General features: G+C 37.9%; 1 protein-coding gene across 1 annotated transcript in view; it reads left to right on the forward strand.

Annotated features, from left to right (window-relative positions):
• The window catches only part of NBEA (neurobeachin), a 697,365-nt gene that overhangs the window by 118,956 nt on the left and 555,399 nt on the right, over positions 1-23,010 (forward strand). The window contains exons 7-8 of the mRNA XM_049778738.1: positions 3,462-3,581; positions 5,820-5,966. Of these exons, the coding sequence (XP_049634695.1) occupies positions 3,462-3,581; positions 5,820-5,966 (267 nt within the window). The remainder of the gene's footprint in view (positions 1-3,461; positions 3,582-5,819; positions 5,967-23,010) is intronic.

The raw sequence follows: 23,010 nt of genomic DNA on the forward strand, positions 1-23,010 counted from the left end.
TTCCTTCCTTCCTTCCTTCCTTCCTTCCTTCCTTCCTTCCTTTCTCTTTCTCTCTTTCTCTCTTTCTTTCTCTTTCTCTCTTTCTCTCTTTCTTTCTCTTTCTCTCTTTCTCTCCCTCTTTTTTTCTCTCTCTCTTTCTCTCTTTCTAATTTCTTTCTTTCTTTCCTTTCTTTCTTTCTTTCTTTTTTGGGCCACACCTGGCGGCGTTAAGGGGTTACTCCTGGTTATCTGCTCAGAAATAGCTCCTGGCAGGCACAGGGGACTCCGGGATTCGAACCAACCACCTTAAATCCTGGGTCAGCTGCTTGCAAGGCAAATGCGGCTGTGCTCTCTTTGGCCCCATCAGTTTTTCCTTCAAAGTCACGCACTATACCACAATACCAAGAAAAGTTTTGCCAAGCCAGCCTCTTATTTGCTTGTGCTACTGTTTTAAGTTTACTCTATTTGTAATATTTATTTTCTCTTTTTTCACCTAACAACTCCTAATCATTCTATCTTACTCCTAAATTTAATTTTAGTGTTAATGAATTCTTTCCTGTTAGATTTTATTCTCTGGGTTTTTCTTTCCCCTCTCCCAATACTCATTATTTCTTTAGCTCTACTCTATATTTAGTTATTATTAATTGTTTATAATTCTTTCATGTTTGTTTCTCTAATGAAGATACCTTAAGTCTAAATGTATTTTTTCTTTAATTATATTTATAATTCTTCAATGAGCTTGCTATAAATTGGATTTTAAAGTAACTTATTTTGTGAATAAGTCACTTTGAGGAGTGAATTATTTTCATTTTTAACTAAGAAAGAACTCATCATTAGGGAATAGAAAAATATAAATTTAGGTAATGAAATTTTATTTATTAAATAAGTATAAAATATATTTTACATGGAACTCATCATAATTTTATACATTGTATATTATTATATTTACACTCCCCAAATCTGGCATTATTTTTGAATCTTTATTTAGAGATACAAATAGGTTCCGGGAAATGTAGGCAGAAATAATAGTACTGATATTATATATTTATAAATTTTAATTTCATTCTTTGTCATACACAAAATGATTTGTACATAATAATAAACCAATAATTATTTATTAAGTAAATATTATATATGATTAATATTTGATATCAGTGTTTATAATAGAATAGTAATATCATTAAAACATATTATTAAATAATGATATTGCTAAATAATGATATTACTATCAATACTAAAATATTAATGTTAAATACAAATATGATAATTTTATTAATTGTCAATGAATATTGTAATACAACTAATATATCAAAATTACATTTGGGCAGAAATTATTTTTATATCAGCTTTTGTTTCTAAAATATATTTATAATATTAATACTTTTAAAAGTTTTATATCAAATTTTATGAATATGTTGTCTGTGGTGCTCAGATGACATTTACATTTTGTTTTAAAATTTATAGGCCTAATTATGGTAAGTAATAAAGATAGATCTTAATTTTTATATGTTAACTTCATAATTTTTCTTAAATTTATTTGAAGCTTAGTTTTTATGCTATCTTAATGAAAGTTTGTTAATATTTGTAAAGGAGCTATTAAATGACTAACTTTAGAAGTTCTTGTTCTGATTTTATCAGGGTTAACATGTTTTTGATCAAACGAAAGGCTGAAATAAGTCAGAAATACTCGCCGTTAACATTTTTAAAAGGACATGTATCTTAGGGGTTAAATGATTTTACGTGACTTCTCTGTTCCCCTGTTCTGTGAATCCAATCTAGGACTCATACATGTAAGGCAAATGCTCTGCTGCTTTTAGAACTATCCCATGAACCTTTATAAATAATTGATAAACCATTTTTTGCATCATTATTTCTATGACTTTTTTATAGTACTATTTTAATTTTCAAATCATGTCAAATGAAAGTGAATTTTGTTCAGGAGATTTAAATATGCTTAAAATTAATATTTTAATGGTTCAGAATTATTATTACAATGGTATATTTCTCAATATACTTCTCAATGAAATGATGGGCTAGAGCAGTGGTGCAAGTAATAGGGCATTTGCCTTGTATACGCTAACCTAGGACGGACCGAGGTTCAATCCCCTGTTGTCCCATATGGTCCCCCAAGCCAGGAACAATTTCTGAGTGCATAGTTAGGAGTAATCCCTGAGTATCATTGGTGTGGCCAAAAAAAAAAAGAAAAAGAAAGAAAGAAAGGAAAGGAAATAAAGAAAAAGAAAGAAAGAGAGAGAGAGGAGAGAGAAAGGAAGGAAGGAAGGAAGGAAGGAAGGAAGGAAGGAAGGAAGGAAGGAAGGAAGGATGGAAGGAAAAGAAAAGAAAAGAAAGAAAGGATTACATAGTGCTTTTTAGACTTGGGACAATCTATATCTTAATTTTGAGGAAAAGCTGGATAATTTCCCTCCTTTCGTTGACTCATGCTTTTAAAAATATATTTAGATAGGGCCCAGAGAGATAGCACAGCAGTAGGGCATTTGCCTTACATGCAGCTGGACCATGGTTCAATTTCCGGTATTCCTTTTGGTCCTCCGAGTTTGCCAGGTGCAATTTCTGTGTACAGAGCCAGGTGTAACCAACCCCTGGTCACCACTGGGTATGACCCAAAAGAACAAACAAAACAGAAACTCTTTCCCTCCCCTCACCTGATGCCAGGTTTTGAACTCAGGCTTCATGTATGTGAAGCAAATGCTCTACCACTGAACTACACCCCAACCCTCAATTACATTTTGGGGCCGGAGAGATAGCATGGAGGAAGGGCATTTGCCTTGCATGCAGAAGGGCGGTCGTTTGAATCCCAGCTTCCCATATTGTCCCCCTAGCCTGCCGGGAGCGATTTCTGAGCATATAGAACCAGGAGTAACCCCTAAGCGCTGCCAACAAAAAATATCTTTAGATAATTTTTCCAATTTTTTTTCTGCGCCTCCGCCCGTCCCCCCATTTTTTATTTTATTCTTTCTTTTATTTTTGGTTATGGACCGCACCCAGTGGTGTTCTATGCATAATCTCATCTGTGTATTCAGTGATTGCTTGGAGAGGAATTGAGGTACCATGTGCGGTGAGGTTGGATGGAACCCCTGTTACTTGCACTTGCATGGGAAGCACCTTATGTATTGTACTGACTCTATGACTTGTGTTTTTATTTGTCTTTCATTTTTTGTTTTAAAGAAAATTTTTTTCTATATTCTCTGTTCTCTGAACAGACTAAGGACTAAAATAGTTGGGAATCAAATCATTATCAGCCAAATGCAAGGCAAGCATCTTAATTCTTTTTCTCTAGATTTATTCTAAGGCAGTTTGATTTTCAGAATCAGAAATGGAAGGGTAAACTTGAAGATTTGTGGTAGATGATTATTAATATTTACCCAAGCATTTTTTCATAGCATGCTATAAATATTATAATTGTTTTTTAGGTAAAAATAACGAAATATTACAGATTGATATATTTATGTTTTAATTTTAAGTGGTATATGATCAGCATTGTTCACATTTACAATCGATGGAGGAACAGTGAAATTCGGTGTTATGTTAATGGACAGCTGGTATCATATGGTGATATGGCTTGGCATGTTAACACAAATGATGTAAGTTATTTTCTTAACCCATGTTTCAGTGTGTTTGATGATATATGATCTAATGCTTTAAACATTCATTGGGTAATTAGTTTAAGAGAAATTATTTTACTTTGAATTCTTTTATCCCTAGTAAGATGATTTTCTAATTGATTATAACAGAATTCCTAAAAGTTCGATTAAACAAGAATTAAAAATTACTTGGCCATATTATTAGATCAAATATATATCAGTTTAGTATTTTCTTTCCATAAACAAGCATTTACTTTTTTGTTGTCTTTTATAATATGAAAGGGAATTCTTAATTTGAAAGTATAACATTTAGTCAGATAACATTTAGTGATAACTTCTGTGGAGAAAAATTTGGTGGGAAATATAAATATATAAAGTATATATACAAAAGTATATATGATGGGCAGGGGAAGAAGACAGAGTTTAAATATGACTCTATTGAGAAGGTTGAGGTATCAAGCTATGCCAATACTTGTGAGAAATACTTTTATTTAGTGGAATGAATAAGAAAAAATGATGCAGAATGGGGAGTTCATTAAACTACAATGCAGCCAGTTTGCTTGGAACAGAGGAGAGAAGGAACTAACTAATTAAAAAAAATAGACAGATAGGAGTGAGTCAAATACTATAGGGCTTTTTGTCAAGTATCTTAAAAACCTGGTCTTTCATCATCTTACCCAGAAATTATTCAGGTTAATTTTAGTGCAATTGTGCTGTAATACTAGCTCATATTTAAGAAAATAAGTTTCATGCTGGGGTTTTAAGAAAAATGAAAGACGTTCTTGCAATAATAATTTTCAGACACAAAAGAGAGAAGGTCTATAAGTTACAGCTCACCTCATGAAGCTCACCACGAACAGGGATGAGTTTAGTTAGAGAAATAACTACGTTTTGAACTATTCTAATAATGAGAATGTACGAGGGAAATAGAAAGCCTGCCTAGAGTACAGGCGGGGGTTGGGTGGAGAGGAGGGAGATTTGGGACATTGGTGATGGGAATGTTGCGCTGGTGATGGGTGGTGTTCTTTACCAATCCTAATAATATACTATCATTTTTACTGTTTAGTTTTATAGCTTTTCTCATTTATTTATTTATTTATTTGTTTAATTTTTTAAAATTAATATCTTTATTTAAAGACCTTGATTACAAACATGATTATGGTTGGGTTTCAGTCATGTAAAGAACACCCCCTTTCACCAGTGCACCATTCCCATCACCAATGTCCCAAATATCCCTCCTTTCCTCCCCGCCCTCGCCTCTACTTTAGACAGGCTTTCTACTTCCCTCATTAATTCTCATTGTTTTCAGTTTTGTTTGCATTTTTCTAGACTTTGTCTCCAGAAAGGAGGAAAATTGGTTTTAGTTTTGTATTTGTTTTTCTAAATATGTTTATGTCCAGAGTGAGTTCATAGATTGTTATATTGGAAAAATATACCACCTATCATTTAATATTTAATATTTAAAAATATTTTACATTACTATCCCAAGAAATGCAGAAGCTTGGATAATCATAATCTACACTTATACATTATACACACATTTTCATTTTTTATACTTTAAATATTGTGTATAACAATGAGTTTTTATTTTTTAATCCCTTTCAAAAATTTATTGTTAATTTATTAAGTGACCACAGAGATTCCATACATAAGTAATGTAAAGAATTAGGCCTTAAGGATAGATGCCAGAAAATCTCAAATTATATTGGTATATAAAGAATCAGAAAGGTAATGGACAATGGTAAATGACAATAAGTACTTAGACTCTGACAACAAAATTGGGGCTATCAAAGTGTAGGAAGGATTCAAGAGAGAAACATGCTTAAAAGAAGACATTAATGCAATTAAAATAAAAAAATAAAAAAATAATTATATTCTGCATATTTATAATAAAATTCCTTAAATTAAAATTAATCTTTATATAACCATAAATAATTAGTTTCAATATTATTTTTAGTTTTGTAAATACATTGGTATAAATGATTTTCATTTGAACTGTAAAATTTAGAAAGTATTCTAGGGATTACTGAGTAGAAAATCATTTTATTTAAATATTTAAATTTACTGATGAACTTAAATTTTTGATTTTTATTTTTCTGAAAAAATTTTATCTGATTTTCATTATAATGAATATTGCATAAGGTCTCTATCCAAGTTATTCATAACAATGAAGATATTAGTATTTAAATGTTCATCATTGCAAAATAATTTTATTTTATTTATATGTCTTTAAAATAGAGCTATGACAAGTGCTTTCTTGGATCTTCAGAAACTGCAGATGCAAATAGAGTATTTTGTGGTCAACTTGGTGCCGTGTATGTATTCAGTGAAGCTCTCAACCCTGCACAGATATTTGCAATTCATCAGTTAGGACCTGGATATAAGGTAGCAGTAACTATATATTTTAATTCTAAGGAAACTTTTAGGTGTGGAATATAGTACTGGTATTTATTTTATATGAGTTTTTTTTTGTCTAATTATCGGAATTCTGTTGTTTAGTATACATAATACATTTTGTTTCAAAGATGCCTTTTCTCTGCTTTATCTTCATTAATTCCTTAAAATGTTTTCTGTTGTTGAAGAGAGTATGTAATATCGACTTTAAAAATCATGTTTCTTGATATATTTGAAATATAAAAGTTTGAAATACATAAATCATACTGTACACATGAAATGATAAAACTACAATTAGATAAGTTGGAAGAATATTGAATGGTTCAGGAAGATACTCAAGAGACTCAGATACTCAGCACATCCTTTTCATATAGAAGACCAACCTGGGATTGTTTCCTGCCAGTCTTATTACTGGTCACTGCTGTGGAGTGATCCCTGAGCACCTAAACCATAATTCAGCCAGATAGAGCCTACCCTTATGACTTGCCCTCCCAACCAAAATAGAAAAACAGGATTTAGAGAGAATAAAATATTATTTAAAGCTAAAATCACTCAGTCTTAGTTTAAAGTTTTACTTATTTTTTTTGTGATGGGTGATTAAGTAGGTACAGAAATATATTAATTTTGAAAATTTAATTATTTAATAAAATATATCATGTTATTCTGTTTTTTAATGTTGAAACTATGACTTATTTACATTTATGATTAATTTTGATGTCAAGTACACATATCCAGGGAAATAAAATATCTAATTATTTTATGTAAACAATGTTGAAATTACATTTTTGGAATTGTTGTATGCCCAAACGTTTAGTAGTTGAAAGAAAACTAGAGCACGTCAAAATATTTATAATTCAAAATAAATTTGTGTTCTATATTTTATAGATGTCCTGTGCTTAACTTAGTTTTTAATGATTAGTATGAAAATTATGTTGTGGAAAATGATTAGAAATATTAAAATTATCCTCTTGTTTTGCATTTTTATTTCTTTCTATTTTTGTTCTACTTTGGACACAAAAATAATATTTGAATTTATACTTTCTGAAAGATTTTCCAGCTTCAAGGAATCTCAATATTCACGAGAATAATGATTATTATATATGAATAATGAATATATATAATGAATAATAGTGCTGTGAGGGTTCTTTTTTTTTAGAATTTTTTTTTTCATTTTTTTCCTTTATTTAAACATCTTGATTACATACATGGTTGTGTTTGGGTTTCAGTCATGTAAAGAACACCCCCTTCACCAGTGCAACATTCCCACCACCAATGTCCTAAATCTCCCTTCATCCCACCCCACCCCCACCTGTACTCCAGACAGGCTATCCAGTTTCCTCATTCATTAACATGATTATGGTAGTTCTCTGTGTATATATTTCTATAATTGCACTCACCACTCTTTGTGGTGAGCTTCATGAAGTGAGCTGGAAGTTTGAGCCCTCCTCTCATTGTCTCTGATGATTGTTGCAAAAATGACTTTTATTTTTCTTAAAAACCCATAGATGAGTGAGAATATTCTGCTTCTCTCTCTCCCTCTGACTTATTTCACTCAGCATGATAGATTCCATGTACATCCATGTATAGGAAAATTTCATGACTTCATCTCTCCTGACGGCTGCATAATATTCCATTGTGTATATGTAGCATAGTTTCTTTAGCCATTCATCTGTTGAAGGGCATCTTGGTTGTTTCCAGAGCCTGGCTATTGTGAATAGTGCTGCAATAAATGTAGGTGTGAGGAAGGGGTTTTTGTATTGCATTCTTGTGTTCTTAGGGCATATCCCTAGGAGTGGAATAGCTGGGTCAAATGGGAGCTCAATTTCCAGATTTTGGAGGAATCTCCATATCACTTTCCTTAGTGGTTGGACTAGACAGCATTCCCACCAGCAGTGGATAAGAGTTCCTTTCTCTCCACATCCCCACCAGCACTGATTGTTCTCATTCTTTGTGATGTGTGCCAATCTCTGTGGTGTGAGGTGGTATCTCATCTTTGTTTAGATTTGCATCTCCCTGATGATTAGTGATGTGGAGCATTTTTTCATGTGCCTTTTGGCCATTTGTATTTCTTTTTTATCAAAGTGCCTTTTCATTTCTTCTCCCCATTGTTTGATGGGATTAGATGTTTTTTTCTTGTAAAGTTCTGTCAGTGCCCTGTATATTTTGGATATTAGCCCCTTATCTGATCGGTGTTGGGTGAATAGTTTCTCCCACTCGGTGTGTGATTTTTGTTTCCTGGGCACTATTTCTTTTGAGGTGCAGAAGCTTCTCAGTTTAATGTATTCCCATCTGTTGATCTGTGCTTCCACTTGTTTGGAAAGTGCAGTTTCCTCCTTGAAGATGCCCTTAGTCTCAATATCATGGGGTGTTTTGCCTAAGTGTTGTTCTATATATCTTATGGTATCAGGTCTGATATCAAGGTCTGTAATCCATTTGGATTTTACCTTCGTACATGATGTTACCTGGGGGTCTATGTTTGCTTTTTTGCAAGTGGCTAACCAATTCTGCCAGCACCACTTTTTGAAGAGGTTTTCCCTGCTCCACTTAGGATTTCTTGCTCCTTTGTCAAAAATTTGGTAATTGTATGTCTGGGGGACAATGTCTGAGAATTCAAGCCTATTCCACTGATCTGAGGGTCTGTCTTTATTCCAATACCATGCTCCTTTGATAACTATTACTTTGTAATACAGTTTAAAGTTGGGGAAGGTAATGCCTCCCATTTTCCTTTTCCCTAGAAGTGCTTTAGCTATTCGAGGGTGTTTATTGTTCCAGATGAACTTCATAAATGTTTGATCAACTTCTTTGAAGAATTTCATGGGTATTTTTAGGGGGATCTCATTAAATCTGTACAATGCTTTGGGGAGTATTGCCATTTTAATGATGTTAATCCTGCCAATCCATGAGCAGGTTATGTGTCTACATTTTCTTTTTTTTTTTTTTTTTTTTTTTGGTTTTTGGGCCACACCCATTTGACGCTCAGGGGTTACTCCTGGCTATGAGCTCAGAAATCGCCCCTGGCTTGGGGAGCCATATGGGACACCGGGGGATCGAACCGCGGTCCATCCGCTTGCAAGGCAGACACCTAACCTGTAACGCCACCTTCCCGGCCCCGTGTGTCTACATTTTCATGTGTCCTCTCTTATTTCTTGGAGCAGGGCTTTATAGTTTTCTTTGTATAGGTCCTTCACATCTTTTGTCAAGTTGACTCCAAGATATTTGAGTTTGTGTGACACTGATGTGAATAGGATTGCCATCTTGACTTCCTTCTCTTCCCTTTCATTATTGGTATATAAAAAACCAATAATTTCTGTGTGTTAATTTTGTAGCCTGCCACCCTGCTATATGAATCTATTTTTTTTTTTTTTTTGATTTCTAGGCTCTCAATTTTATTCCATTGATCTGTGTGTCTATATGCCAGAGCCATGCTGCCTTGATTACTAGTTTTCTTTGAAATGGGGTATTTTCTACTATTTTTTATTACATGCTACTATTTTCTTCTTCTTTTTTTTTATAATTTTTTATTATGATTTATGAGAACAAAAGATGCAAAGAAAGAGGATAAGGTAAAGTTACAGTGGAAGGACAATCACCCATAACATAATTATCAGAAGAAGTCCCCTTGCTGATATCTTAACTTTGAATTTTCACCAAAGAAAGTTAAGATAAATAAAACAAAATCCATGTGCAATTACTTTTTCCCTCAAGTCCCCAGATTGTAGCACATTATAATATTTCTTAACAGCACACAAGGCAATCTAAAGCCATCAAACTTACGTAACTCCTTAAACATTAGAGGCATAGTGTTTTTTACATTTCCATGTACATGCATATTAGCTTAAGTTAACCTCAAATTTTAAGTGGGTGTGTTTTAAGGATTAGAGTCAAAGGAGCACAGTAAAAACGGTGTTAGAGTGGCAATTGTTGTTTGCATAGGCCCACCAAAATATGAGAGGCATGGAAAGGAATAGCCTTGGCCTAAATACAAAGAGATCCTACCCCTGAAGTTTCCTGGCATAAGACCAGCTCTAGGCCTCAGGAAAGTTATCGTTCGCTCCAAGACATTGTCCGTAGCGCCAACACACTTATCACACAGTCTCTGTTGTTGGTCTCATGTTTCTGTATTAAAGATTCTGGAATCTGCATGTCCTACATTGAAGTCATGATGAGGAGTGCCTTCTCGTTTCACCTCACCATGAAAGGGGAATGCAGGAAGCCCTGTCCTATAAGCAGGTTGTTGTTGTTGTTAAGTCTTCTCAGTGTTAAGGGAAGTCTCTTTTGAGCAGGACGATGTCTGAGCAGTGGTAGGGTCTTCCGTGGTAGAGTATTGCTTCCAGGTGATGTTATAGACAAACCTCACCATAAAGGGGCAATACAGCAAGCCCTGTCCAGTAAACAGGTCATTGTTCTTGTTGTCTTCTCAGTGTTAAGGGATGTCTCTTTTGAGTAGATCGATGTCAGAGCAGCTGTAGGGTCGTCCCTGGTACAGGAATGCCTCCGGGTGATGTTATATACAACCTTGGATGTTTTGTAAATGTCTTCTGTAGATCAAGGGGTAAATGGAGAATGCCCATTCTTCTGAGGCCTGTGCAAGGTCTTTATGTCAATGTTCAGGGTGTAAGGTCTCATTGTACTACAAGATTTGTGTGTTCCCATTTCTATTAGATAAGAACTTATTGGTATGTATAGTATTTTCCCATGTCAGTGTGCCTACGCAAACAAGATATAAAGCCACGTGGTGCTATCAGATATATGGGGGCATAAGAACATTTCCAACAAGACCCATGACTTGGTTCAAACATAAGTATTAAACTGAGGGATTCTTTCACACCAAATTCCATATTGAGCAGTTCACAAAGAGAAGATAAAAAAAAAAATGGGGGGGGGATCATCACTGTATAAGAAAGTATTTAGCAAAAGTTATAGCCGTCAAAGAAAACACCCGTAAAATGTTGAAAAGATATGTGCCCTTTTTATGCCTTTTAAAATAGTTGTGTGGGTGTTAACTCTAGGGCAACACTTTGGTCTGTGAATTAGGACTCAAGAGTACTTAAGTTAGAAAGGGTAAAAAAGGAGTAATGATGATAGGAGTTAAAGAAGTTAAAGAGAAATATGAACTTTATGAAGGGGTATGCAAAAGGGCAGAGTACAAAATGGACATTCTGCATACATAAAAACATAATTCAATGATAGTGAGTACTATTAATGTTTCTTGTGAGAGTACTATTAATGTTTCTTGTGCGCGCGGGGCAATAGCCCCCGCGCGATTTTGAAAATGTAGACTGGACAGAGATTACCAGTGCCAGCCAAACGTCCTCCTGCTAGACTCCCGGCTCCCAGGAAGGAGAGATCCTTCAAGAAGCTGGGAGAACAGAAGTTCAGAGCCCCACCCAGACCCTCCCTAAGGAGCCGCATGGATAGTGGGGGAAGGCCTAGGGTCCTTCAAGCTCCACCAAGGGACCCAACTCACCGGCTTGCCCAGGGGTGTGGCCCGGGGAAGCCCTGGAGATCTGGAGCAAGGCGGCAGAGGGGTGCTGGGGTTACCCAAATCCCGCACCCCCCCTAGGCCTGGCCAAGCAGGCCTCCGGCATGGCGTGGGCCTGCCAGACCTCCTCCTGCTTGACTCCCGGCTCCCAGGAAGGAGAGATCCTTCAAGAAGCTGGGAGAACAGAAGTTCAGAGCCCCACCCAGACCCTCCCTAAGGAGCCGCATGGATAGTGGGGGAAGGCCTAGGGTCCTTCAAGCTCCACCAAGGGACCCAACTCACCGGCTTGCCCAGGGGTGTGGCCCGGGGAAGCCCTGGAGATCTGGAGCAAGGCGGCAGAGGGGTGCGGGGGTTACCCAAATCCCGCACCCCCCCTAGGCCTGGCCAAGCAGGCCTCCGGCATGGCGTGGGCCTGCCAAACCTCCTCCTGCTTGACTCCCGGCTCCCAGGAAGGAGAGATCCTTCAAGAAGCTGGGAGAACAGAAGTTCAGAGCCCCACCCAGACCCTCCCTAAGGAGCCGCATGGATAGTGGGGGAAGGCCTAGGGTCCTTCAAGCTCCACCAAGGGACCCAACTCACCGGCTTGCCCAGGGGTGTGGCCCGGAGAAGCCCTGGAGATCTGGAGCAAGGCGGCAGAGGGGTGCTGGGGTTACCCAAATCCCGCACCCCCCCTAGGCCTGGCCAAGCAGGCCTCCGGCATGGCGTGGGCCTGCCAGACCTCCTCCTGCTTGACTCCCGGCTCCCAGGAAGGAGAGATCCTTCAAGAAGCTGGGAGAACAGAAGTTCAGAGCCCCACCCAGACCCTCCCTAAGGAGCCGCATGGATAGTGGGGGAAGGCCTAGGGTCCTTCAAGCTCCACCAAGGGACCCAACTCACCGGCTTGCCCAGGGGTGTGGCCCGGAGAAGCCCTGGAGATCTGGAGCAAGGCGGCAGAGGGGTGCTGGGGTTACCCAAATCCCGCACCCCCCCTAGGCCTGGCCAAGCAGGCCTCCGGCATGGCGTGGGCCTGCCAGACCTCCTCCTGCTTGACTCCCGGCTCCCAGGAAGGAGAGATCCTTCAAGAAGCTGGGAGAACAGAAGTTCAGAGCCCCACCCAGACCCTCCCTAAGGAGCCGCATGGATAGTGGGGGAAGGCCTAGGGTCCTTCAAGCTCCACCAAGGGACCCAACTCACTGGCTTGCCCAGGGGTGTGGCCCAGGGAAGCCCTGGAGATCTGGAGCAAGGCGGCAGAGGGGTGCGGGGGTTACCCAAATCCCGCACCCCCCCTAGGCCTGGCCAAGCAGGCCTCCCGCATGGCGTGGGCCTGCCAAACCTCCTCCTGCTAGACTCCCGGCTCCCAGGAAGGAGAGATCCTTCAAGAAGCTGGGAGAACAGAAGTTCAGAGCCCCACCCAGACCCTCCCTAAGGAGCCGCATGGATAGTGGGGGAAGGCCTAGGGTCCTTCAAGCTCCACCAAGGGACCCAACTCACCGGCTTGCCCAGGGGTGTGGCCCGGGGAAGCCCTGGAGATCTGGAGCAAGGCGGCAGAGGGGTGCTGGGGTTACCCAAATCCCGCACACCCCCTAGGTCTGGCCAAGCAGGCCTCCGGCATGGCGTGGGCCTGCCAAACCTCCTTCTGCTTGACTCCCGGCTCCCAGGAAGGAGAGATCCTTCAAGAAGCTGGGAGAACAGAAGTTCAGAGCCCCACCCAGACCCTCCCTAAGGAGCCGCATGGATAGTGGGGGAAGGCCTAGGGTCCTTCAAGCTCCACCAAGGGACCCAACTCACCGGCTTGCCCAGGGGTGTGGCCCGGGGAAGCCCTGGAGATCTGGAGCAAGGCGGCAGAGGGGTGCTGGGGTTACCCAAATCCCGCACCCCCCCTAGGCCTGGCCAAGCAGGCCTCCGGCATGGCGTGGGCCTGCCAAACCTCTTCCTGCTAGACTCCCCTATGAATCTATTGATTCTAGAAGTTTTTTGGTAGAGTCTTTAGGGTTTTCTAAGTAGAGTATCATGTCATCTGCAAACAGTGAGAGCCTGACTTCTTCCTTTCCTATCTGGATTTCCTTGATATCTTTTTCTTGCCTGATAGCTATAGCAAGAACTTCCAGTAATATGTTGAGGAGGAGTGGTGAGTGTGGGCAGCCTTTTCTTGTACCAGAATTTAGAGGAAAGGTTTTTAGTTTTTCTCCATTGAGGATAATATTTGCCATTGGCTTGTAGATGGCTTCAACTAGATTGAGAAAGGTTCCTTCCATTCCCATCTTGCTGAGAGTTTTGACCAAGAATGGGTGTTGGAACTTATCAGATGCTTTCTCTGCATCTATTGATATGATCATGTGATTTCTATTTTTCTTGTTGTTGATGTTGTGTATGATGTTGATAGATTTACGGATGTTAAACCATCCTTGCATTCCCGGGATGAAACCTACTTGGTCGTAGTGTATGATCTCTTTGATGATGCACTGGATCCTATTTGCCAGGATTTTGTTGAAGATCTTTGCATCGGCATTCATCAGGGATATTGGTCTGTAATTTCCTTTTTTGGCAGCATCTCTGTTTGGTCCAAAACCAAACAGGTATCAAGGTGATGTGAGCTTCATAAAAGTTGTTTGGGAGTGTTCCTGTTTTTTCAATTTCATGGAAGAGCCTGGCTAGGATCGGCAGTAGCTCCTCTTTAAAGATTTGAAAACATTCATTAGGAAATCCATCTGGGCCTGGGATTTTCTCTTTGGGCAGATGTTTGATTACAGTTTCAATTTCCTCAGTAGTGATGGGGGTGTTTAGATATGCTACATCCTCCTTACTTAAGTGTGGAAGGTTATAAGTATCCAATAAATTTTCCATTTCTTCTAGGTCTCATGTTTAGTAGCATAAAGTTTCTCAAAGTAGTCTCTGATTACCCTTTGGATCTCTGCAATATCTGTCGTGGTCCTTTTCATTTCTAATACGGGTTATCTAGTTTCTTTCTCTTACTTTGTGAGTTTTGCCAATGGCCTATCAATCTTGTTTATTTTTTTAAAGAACCAACATCTGCTTTTGTTGATCTTTCGGATTGTTTTTTGGTTTTCCACTTCATTGAGTTCTGCTTTCAGCTTTGTTATTTCCTTCTGTCTCCCTATTTGGTTCCTTTTGTTGGTCATTTTCTAATTTTTTGAGCTGCGTCATTAAGTTATTCAGGTATGCCCCTTTTTCCTTCCTGATGTGTGCTTGCAGAGCTATAAATTTTCCTCTCAGGACCGCTTTTGCTGTGTCCCATAGATTCTTTTAGTTTGTGTCTTCATTATCATTTGTTTCCAGGAAGGTTTTGATTTTCTTTCTGATTTCATCTCAGACCCACTGTTTATTCAGTAGCAGGGTGTTTAATTTCCAATTGTCAAAGTTTTTCTTCTGTGTGGCTTTGTAGTTCACATCTAATTTCAGAGCCTTGTGGTCAGCAAAGGTAGCCTACAAGATTTCTATCCTCTTGATTTTATGGAGGTATGTTTCATGTGTCAGCATGTAGTCTCTCCTGGAGAATGACCCATGTACATTGGAGAAGAATGTGTATCCAGGTTTTTTGGGATGGAGTGTCTGATATATATCTACCAGTCCTCTTTCTTCCATTACTCTTTTCAGGGCTAGTATGTTTTTGTTGGGTTTCAGTCTGGTTGACCTATAAAGTGTTGATAGGGCTTTGTTGAGGTCTCCCACAATTATTGTGTTATTATTGATGTCTTCTTTCAGATTTGTCAGTAATTGTATTAGATAATTTGCAGGTCTCTCATTGGGTGCATATATGTTTAATAGTCTGTTTTCTTCCTGTTGCACATATCCCTTGATTAGTACATAGTGTCCATCTTTGTCCCTTACCACTTTTCTGAATATAAAATCGGTGTCATCAGATATTAATATGGCCACCCCAGTTTTTTTGAGGGTGTTGTTTGCTTGGATGATTTTCCTCCAGCCTTTGATTTTGAGTATGTTTGTTTTGACTATTCAGATGTGTTTCTTTTAGGCAGCAGAAGGTTGGATTCATCTTTTTGACCCATTTTGCCACTCTGTGTCTTTTAATTGGTGAATTTAGTCCATTGACATTGAGGGAGATGATTGTCATAGGATTTAATGTCATCTTTGCTGATAAGGTTACTCTGTTTGTTTGTCTCTATTGTCTTAGAGTAGACCTGTCAGTTTTTTTTTAAGGCTGGTTTATCATCTGTGAAGTTTCTGAGCTGTTGTTTATCCATGAATCTATGTATTCTTCTTTGAAATCTGAACATTAGTCAGGTTGGATGTAGTATTCTCGGTGAGGCATTCATTGCATTCAGTCTTGTCACAATATCCCACCACTCTCTTCTGGCCTTGAGAGTTTCTTGTGACATGTCTAAGTTTTAGGGAAGCTCTTTTGAATGTAATTTTTATTTTTGATCTTGCTTCTGTCAGTATTCTACCTGTATCTGTGGGAAATGTCATTGTAATGACGATGTTTCTTGGGGTGTTTTTCTTTGGGTCTCTTTTAGCTGGTACTCTTTGGGCATGTAGGATTTGATTGCATGTAGTCTTAAATTCTGGAAGTATCTCTTTGATGATGTCTTTGACAGTTGATTCTTGCTGGAGATCTCCTACCTGGGTCTCTGGGACTCCAATGATTCTTATGTTGTTTCTGTTGAGTTTATCAAAGACTTCTATTTTCATCTGTTCGCATTCTTTGAGTACTTTATCCATTGCCTGTTTGTCTTAAGGTTCTTTCCCAATTTCTTCTCTTGTGTTGAGTTTTTCTGCATCACATCTTCCAGTACTCCGATTCTCTCCTCAGCTGCTGTTACCCTGCTGGCAGGGCCATCCATTGAGTTTTTCTGTTGAACTATCATGTTTTTCAGATCTGTTATTTCAGTTTTGAGTTTTCTGATTTCTGTCTTTGTGTTCTGTTCAGACTGATCTATGCTTTCTTTGAGTTCTTCAATCATCTTCCATATTTTTATTTTAAATTCCTTATCTGAGAGGTTAATCAGGCGGTTGGAATTTATTAGGTCATCTGAGCTTTAGTCTTTATTCTCTATGCATGGCGTTTGCCTGCAATGTTTCCCCATTGTCACGCTTGTAGTTGGTTTTTCCTGTGTGTTGTGTTGGGGTTCATTGTGTACAAGGAGTGTGTGGCGCGCTCTTCTGCTGCCTCAAGTTGACAGTTTTTGGGGGTGCGCTCCCAGGCCTTTGAGGAGACCTTCAGGTATTCAGAAACACAGGCAGACAGGTGCAGGAGACTTTTTTCTTGAAGTCCTCATAGTGAACAGCCGGTCGGAGCCTCCGCAGGCTAGAGAGCTCAGCTTATTGAACGGGGACCCCCACAGCCAGAAGTTACTCACTGGGCAGCTTCAAAATGCAGTTTTTTGGGGGTGCGCTCCCTAGGCCTCTGAGGAGTCCTTCGGGTATTCAGAAACACAGGCAGATGGTCACAGAAGTTTCCCTTCTGCTGTGAGTTTTCTATGAAAGTGAAAATATTTGTTGCCATCATTTGTTCATATGGATTTAGGATTTTTATTATGTATAGAAATAAATTTGATCTTGTCTGTCCATTTTCTTTTTTTTCTAGAGGTCGAGGTCATTTTGTAGGTTTTGATCCTTAGTTCTGCTATTAGTTTTCCTGAGAATATGTCATGTTTTTTGATAAATATGCTGTTTGTCTTTTTTCCTTATTCATTGCCTCATTGGTAGCATAAATGAAGTGGTTGTTTTAGGCAGTAATGGAAGAATAATAGTAACTGGAGTGAGAATCAAACAAATGAAATAGAAAAAATTGTCATAGATTTCTTCTTACATTATTATACAAATAATAAAAGTGTGGGCCAGAGCGATGGCGCAGCAGTAGGGCGTTTGCCTTGCATGTGGCTGACCCAGGATAGACCTCGCTCGGTTCAATCCGTGCCCCATATGGTTTCCTAATTCAGGAGTGATTTTTGAGTGTGTAATCAGGAATAACCCCTGAAAGTTACCAGGTGTGGCTCAAAAATCCAAAAAAAAAAAAAAAAAGAAAGAAAAAAAAGAAAAGATTTTGTTTTTTTGGACCAAGTTTGAGAAGCACTACATATGGTTTTAAAAGCATAAGAGTCAATAGTATTTTTATGAAATTTATATATTTAAATAATATACTTCTACATTTTGGATAGTTGATGAACAAATATTTTTTTTCGAGTTTGTTCTATGAGCATAGCACTATGGGGCACAATTCCTTATTATTAGAGGTTGCCTGTGAATCCATGAATTTGTTTAACTTTATCTTCCTTTTCAGTGCTAAAAGTATAGTTACAAGATGAAAAATTGGAAAATATTTTTACTTTAAAGAGTATTTATGAATATTCAGAGATGAAGGGAAGGTAGAAAAATTTTTAAATGAAGATCATAGTGTTTTACAATAGGAACAAAGATGATTTAGTTTTTGGACCACACCCAATGATGCTCAGGGGTTACTCCTGGCTATGTGCTCAGAAATCGCTCCTGGCTTGGGGACCATATGGGGTCCATCCTAGCCTAGTGAGTGCAAGGTAGAGAGACACCTTTCGGCTTCCGCCACTGCTCAGGCCCCTGTGCGGTATGTTTTTAATTTTCTTGATTATGTAGGAATAAAATTCATACTTTGTGAATGAAAGAATGTAGCGGTAAAACTTTAAAATTTAAGTGATTTAATAAGTAGTTAATACGGGCCGGAGAGATAGCATGAAGGTAAGGCGTTTGCCTTTCATGCAGAAGGTCATCGGTTCAAATCCCGGCGTCCCATATGGTCCCCCGTGCCCAACTGTTCAGGAGCAATTTCTGAGCATGAAGCCAGGAGTAACCCCTGAGCACTGCCGAGTGTGACCCAAAAACCAAAAAAAAAAAAATAAGTAGTTAATACTTGGTTTAAATCACAATGCTGAAATTGCTTGTGTAACAGTATAGTCTTCATATTTTTTGCCTCAAGCTATTTGGACCTTTCTGTAATTATAATGGTCACACCATATTCACTATGGTGCTTGGTTTAATGTAGATAGTATATTTGGTTTCTTAAGTCTTTCCAATTAATATAAAACTAGAACTGTGGAGCCTATCCAAGTGATTCTGACATGTTGGTCATGATAATGCTATTATTTCTACATTTTGATCAGTTCAGCTTGTATGTGAATATTCTGTAATTAGATATTTTTTAAACAGTAAATAAAGATGGCATTGTCAATTAAGTAGTTAATTTGGAAGATAGTTGCAAAATGTAGCATTAGTACTCTGACTATTCCTCGCATAATAAATTTTTTTCTTTTTTTTAATATAATTTTTATTTTGATCATAGTGGCTTACATATTGTTGACAATAATATTTTAGGTACATATTTACATAAAATTAGGGGGGATTCCCATCACCAAATTGTCCTCCCTACACCTCCGTTTTTGTCCTACCTCCCATTTCGTCTTCCCTCACCCACAGGGCAGCTAGAATATGTGGTCCCCTCTGTATCTAACCTACTACTTAGTAGTCTTGCACCTGTTTGGTCTTGATGCCTCCCTTATTTCCCCCTCTAACTGGAGGCAGGACTAGCTAGTCCAAGTTGCTTGGTTTCGTTTGAAAAAGAGAAAAGTAATAAACTGGGGTAAGAGTCTAATACACCGAAAATGGGCGGAATCCTTCTAGAGGCTCTCATCATCGATTTGAGAGATGGAGAAAAAAGAAGGTGAAACACTCCACCAGCACCAAAAGAAGTGTCAAATATCCAGTGAGGACTCCAGCTATATCGATAAGCACCTGAGTTATATTTATTATAAAAGTATGATAAAAGCTTTAAAACAGATTTGAATAATTATTTTTGTGATTTTATTAGACATCATGTTTCAGCTAACTTAACAGTATTTTTGTTTTCTGTTCTGTCCTCTAATAAAAAATTATATCATAATGATTTTTTTAAGTGTTCTATGGTGAAAAAGCCTACCTTTATTAGAAAAACATATCACACCCCTCAATAAATTATAACATTCAAAGATTCTGATTATATTAGAAAGTGAGCCCCCAAGAAACTGATATTCCCCAAGAAACTAGTTAAAAACTCTGGATATGATACAGAAGTCATGATTCTGAAGGTTATGAATACTATATAGATATAAGTAGTGGAAGTAGGCAGTACAAGAAACAAGTTATCGGATTATGTTGATTCAATGTTTTTTTAGTCTAATAAAGTTTTTCTCTAGTAAAATAAGTGTGAAAGCACTGGGGAAACCATTCTATATGGACAGTCATGGGCTACCCCAGAAAAGAGACACCCTAAAATTTATGTTTCACTCGAGTGTTTGAAGGCTATCTTTTGTTTGTTTGAGCCACACCCAGTGATGCTCACGGATTACTCCTGTCTATGCTCTCAGAAATTGTTCCTGGCTTGGGAGACTATATGGGATGCTGTGTATTGAACCTAGGTTTTTTTTGAGTCAGCACCTGCAAGGCAAATGCTCTACTGCTGCACTATTGCTCTGGCTCCTTGAAGGCTATCTTTCAAAGAATTTAGCCTTGGGCAGAGAGAGATTTCAAAAGGTAGGGCACTAGTCTTGCACTTGGCCCACTGAGTTTTTATCCCCAATACCATATAATGGTCGCTCAAGCTGGCCAGGAGTTAACCCTTAGTGCAGAATTGGGAGAAAGCCCTGAGCACCTCTATCTGTGGCTCCTATGGCCAATGGAATAATTTAGTTTAGGGAACTCAGTTTTAGGCCCCAGGACTACACAGATTCCTGAGACTCTTCCCTTGCTGAGCACCAGCACACTTTGATTTAAATTCCACCAATCCAAGGGTAGGGAACTTGCTCCTATTCTGCCATTCCAGGAAGAAGCACAGTCCTAGTCTGTGGGACTGTTGTACTTCACCCAGCTCACTTACTCTAAGGCCAGCTGGGAAACTACAGAACCTTAATTCAGTGCGAGTAGAGGGAGGAATTAAATCTGCATACAGAAACTGAAAACAAAATAGGCTCAAATTATTGAGAACATATAGTAGAACTGCTGGGAACCAATAGAAAAAGAAAAGTAACGAAAAATCAGTAAGGAGAAAACATGATTTGATTAATTGCATTGCTTTCATCAGGTATTGGTGATATTGTATATGTGGAACAAAATCAACCCAGAATTCATCTAGTCATTATATTGTTTTAAGTCTTATAAAGAAAAATTAAGGCAGGTTTTGTTTTCCCCCCCTTTTTTGGTGCTCAATAATCTCTGAAAACTGAAGAAGGAAACATGAGTATTAAGTATGAATGAAGATGGTAGAAATAATAAATATATAATTAAAAATAATCATCTTTTATTTTGATTAAAATATGTGTTGTAATTGAGACCTGGGGACATGGCTCAAAGGATTAGAGTGTTTGCTTTGTTCACAGGAACCCAGGGATCATTTTCTGGTACTCTTTGTTTCTCTGAATCTTTCTGGAGGCTCTCCTCAACATCTCCTCAACATCTGAGCATCACTGTATGATACGCATCACTGTGTGCACATCCCTCACAAAATGGGCAGCTGATTAATCATAAATGATAGCTGTCTGAAATTTATATATAGTTTAAAATTTATATTTGAATTTATTATAAATGTACATATCCATATATATACACCAACTATTAGACACTTCTGAGGAGAAATAAATGACTGTAAACATATCTTTATGAAATTTGGTGACTGTAATACATTAAAATGAAAATAGTATGTTTTTGTTTGTAATGTAAATAAATATCCTGACATCACATTCTTGTCTGGATACAAAAGAAATCACATTACTCTCTTCAGACTTCATCAGAGGCTAGAAAAAATAAAAAACTTTCATCAGACAGACAGACTGATAGGTTCACTTTCTGTATATGTAGAAGATTTAGAAGAGCTGAATAATGTATCAATTTAACTCTAAATGTTATATTTAAATCAGGTTAGGCAGAACAGAAAGAACTTTGGAAAGAAGAGAAAGGTCAGTCAGGGATATTAAGAAGGACAGAAATGTAAAGATAAAGGTATGCAGTCTTGGATTCTGTTCTTTTTTTTTCACCAGTGAAAAGAGATACAGAATATAGTGATTTTAGGGACATACTCTTAAGTAAAATATTTACATGTAGAGATGTTTTTTATTTTCAGTGCAGCCTCTCCTGTTACCTTCAGGCCCCTACTATAAAATTAACCCTTTGCCACAGGCAAATTTGGGGTGGCAGATTTTCTGCCTTAACTTGCTTCAGACCTCTTTCACACCAAATATAACATTTAACTTAAACAACACAAAGGAAAATATAGTGCAAAAATAAGAGACAAAGTTAAGTCTCAGATGCATCTTTCATTCTTTTAAGTAAGTGCATAAATCTTTCTTTAGGGGGAGAAGTCTTGGTGTATATTATGAGAGGAGAACAGATTATAACACAAAATGTAAAAATATATATGTAAAATATATATATATATATATGTATAGTAATGAGGAATAATTGGAAAAATAAATCTGGTAAAACATGGAAAATGGTTGAATTCAGTTTTAAATTAAATGATCAAATAAATTCTTACTGAAGCACTCGAGGTGAAATTGATGCTGGCCATGTAGATGTGGGGGAGAATCTATAATGGCAAATAGGAGAGTGGGCCTATATCAGCAGGAAGTTATTTAGTAGATTAAGAGCTCTGGGTTAAAAAAAAAAGAATGGATGTAATTCAAGTGGTTGACTGTAGGTAGGTCAGTCATTGTTGCCCTGGATTTGCTCTCCAGAGTTACATGCCCTGCTAGCCTGCTTTCTGTTTTCATTAACTATAACTCTTTAATTATGACTTGTAAAAGGGAGTAATAAATTGGCATCTCCAAATTTATATATGGTAAAAGGGTTATTTCATCTATTAGTATCTCTGAAAACTGGGTGAAGGTTGCTTTTGAAAATAACATATTCGGGGCCGGAGAGATAGCATGGAGGTAAGGCGTTTGCCCTTCATGCAGGAGGTCATCGGTTCGAATCCCAGCGCTCCATATGGTCCCCCGTGCCTGGCAGGAGCAATTTCTGAGCCTGGAGCCAGGAATAACCCCTGAGCACTGCCGGGTGTGACCCAAAAACCACACACACACAAAAAAAAAAAAAAAGAAAGAAAGAAAATAACATATTCATGTATAATAAAGGAAGACTCTTCCCTTCCAGTATTTGTAAGATCTCTTTTCTGTATTTCTTTAAGTGAGGAATGCAGGACTTACATCTGCCTACCATGTCTTCCCTGATAATCTCCCTAATTGACCTCTTTCTTCTTCCCCAGTATTCATTTTTTAAGCTGGGGTCATTTAAAAATAGTTTTAGAACTATTTTGGAGAGTTACTCAATCCTTATAGTTTTATCTATAGAAATTATATGTATGCTATTAATAAATTAATATTTTTATTTTCTTCTATATACCTGTCATGTTTGGTTTTTTTAAATCTAGCCTCTGAAGAGTCCAGAGTGATATGTAATGATTTTATTTGCAAAATTTTACTAGAGCACAAGTGTGGTCTTTTTTTTTTTTTTTGGTTTTTGGCCCACACCCATCGGTGCTCAGGGGTTACTCCTGGCTGTCTGCTCAGAAATAGCTCCTGGCAGGCACGGAGG

Source organism: Suncus etruscus, chromosome 8, assembly GCF_024139225.1.
Source record: "Suncus etruscus isolate mSunEtr1 chromosome 8, mSunEtr1.pri.cur, whole genome shotgun sequence".
NCBI lineage: Eukaryota > Metazoa > Chordata > Mammalia > Eulipotyphla > Soricidae > Suncus > Suncus etruscus.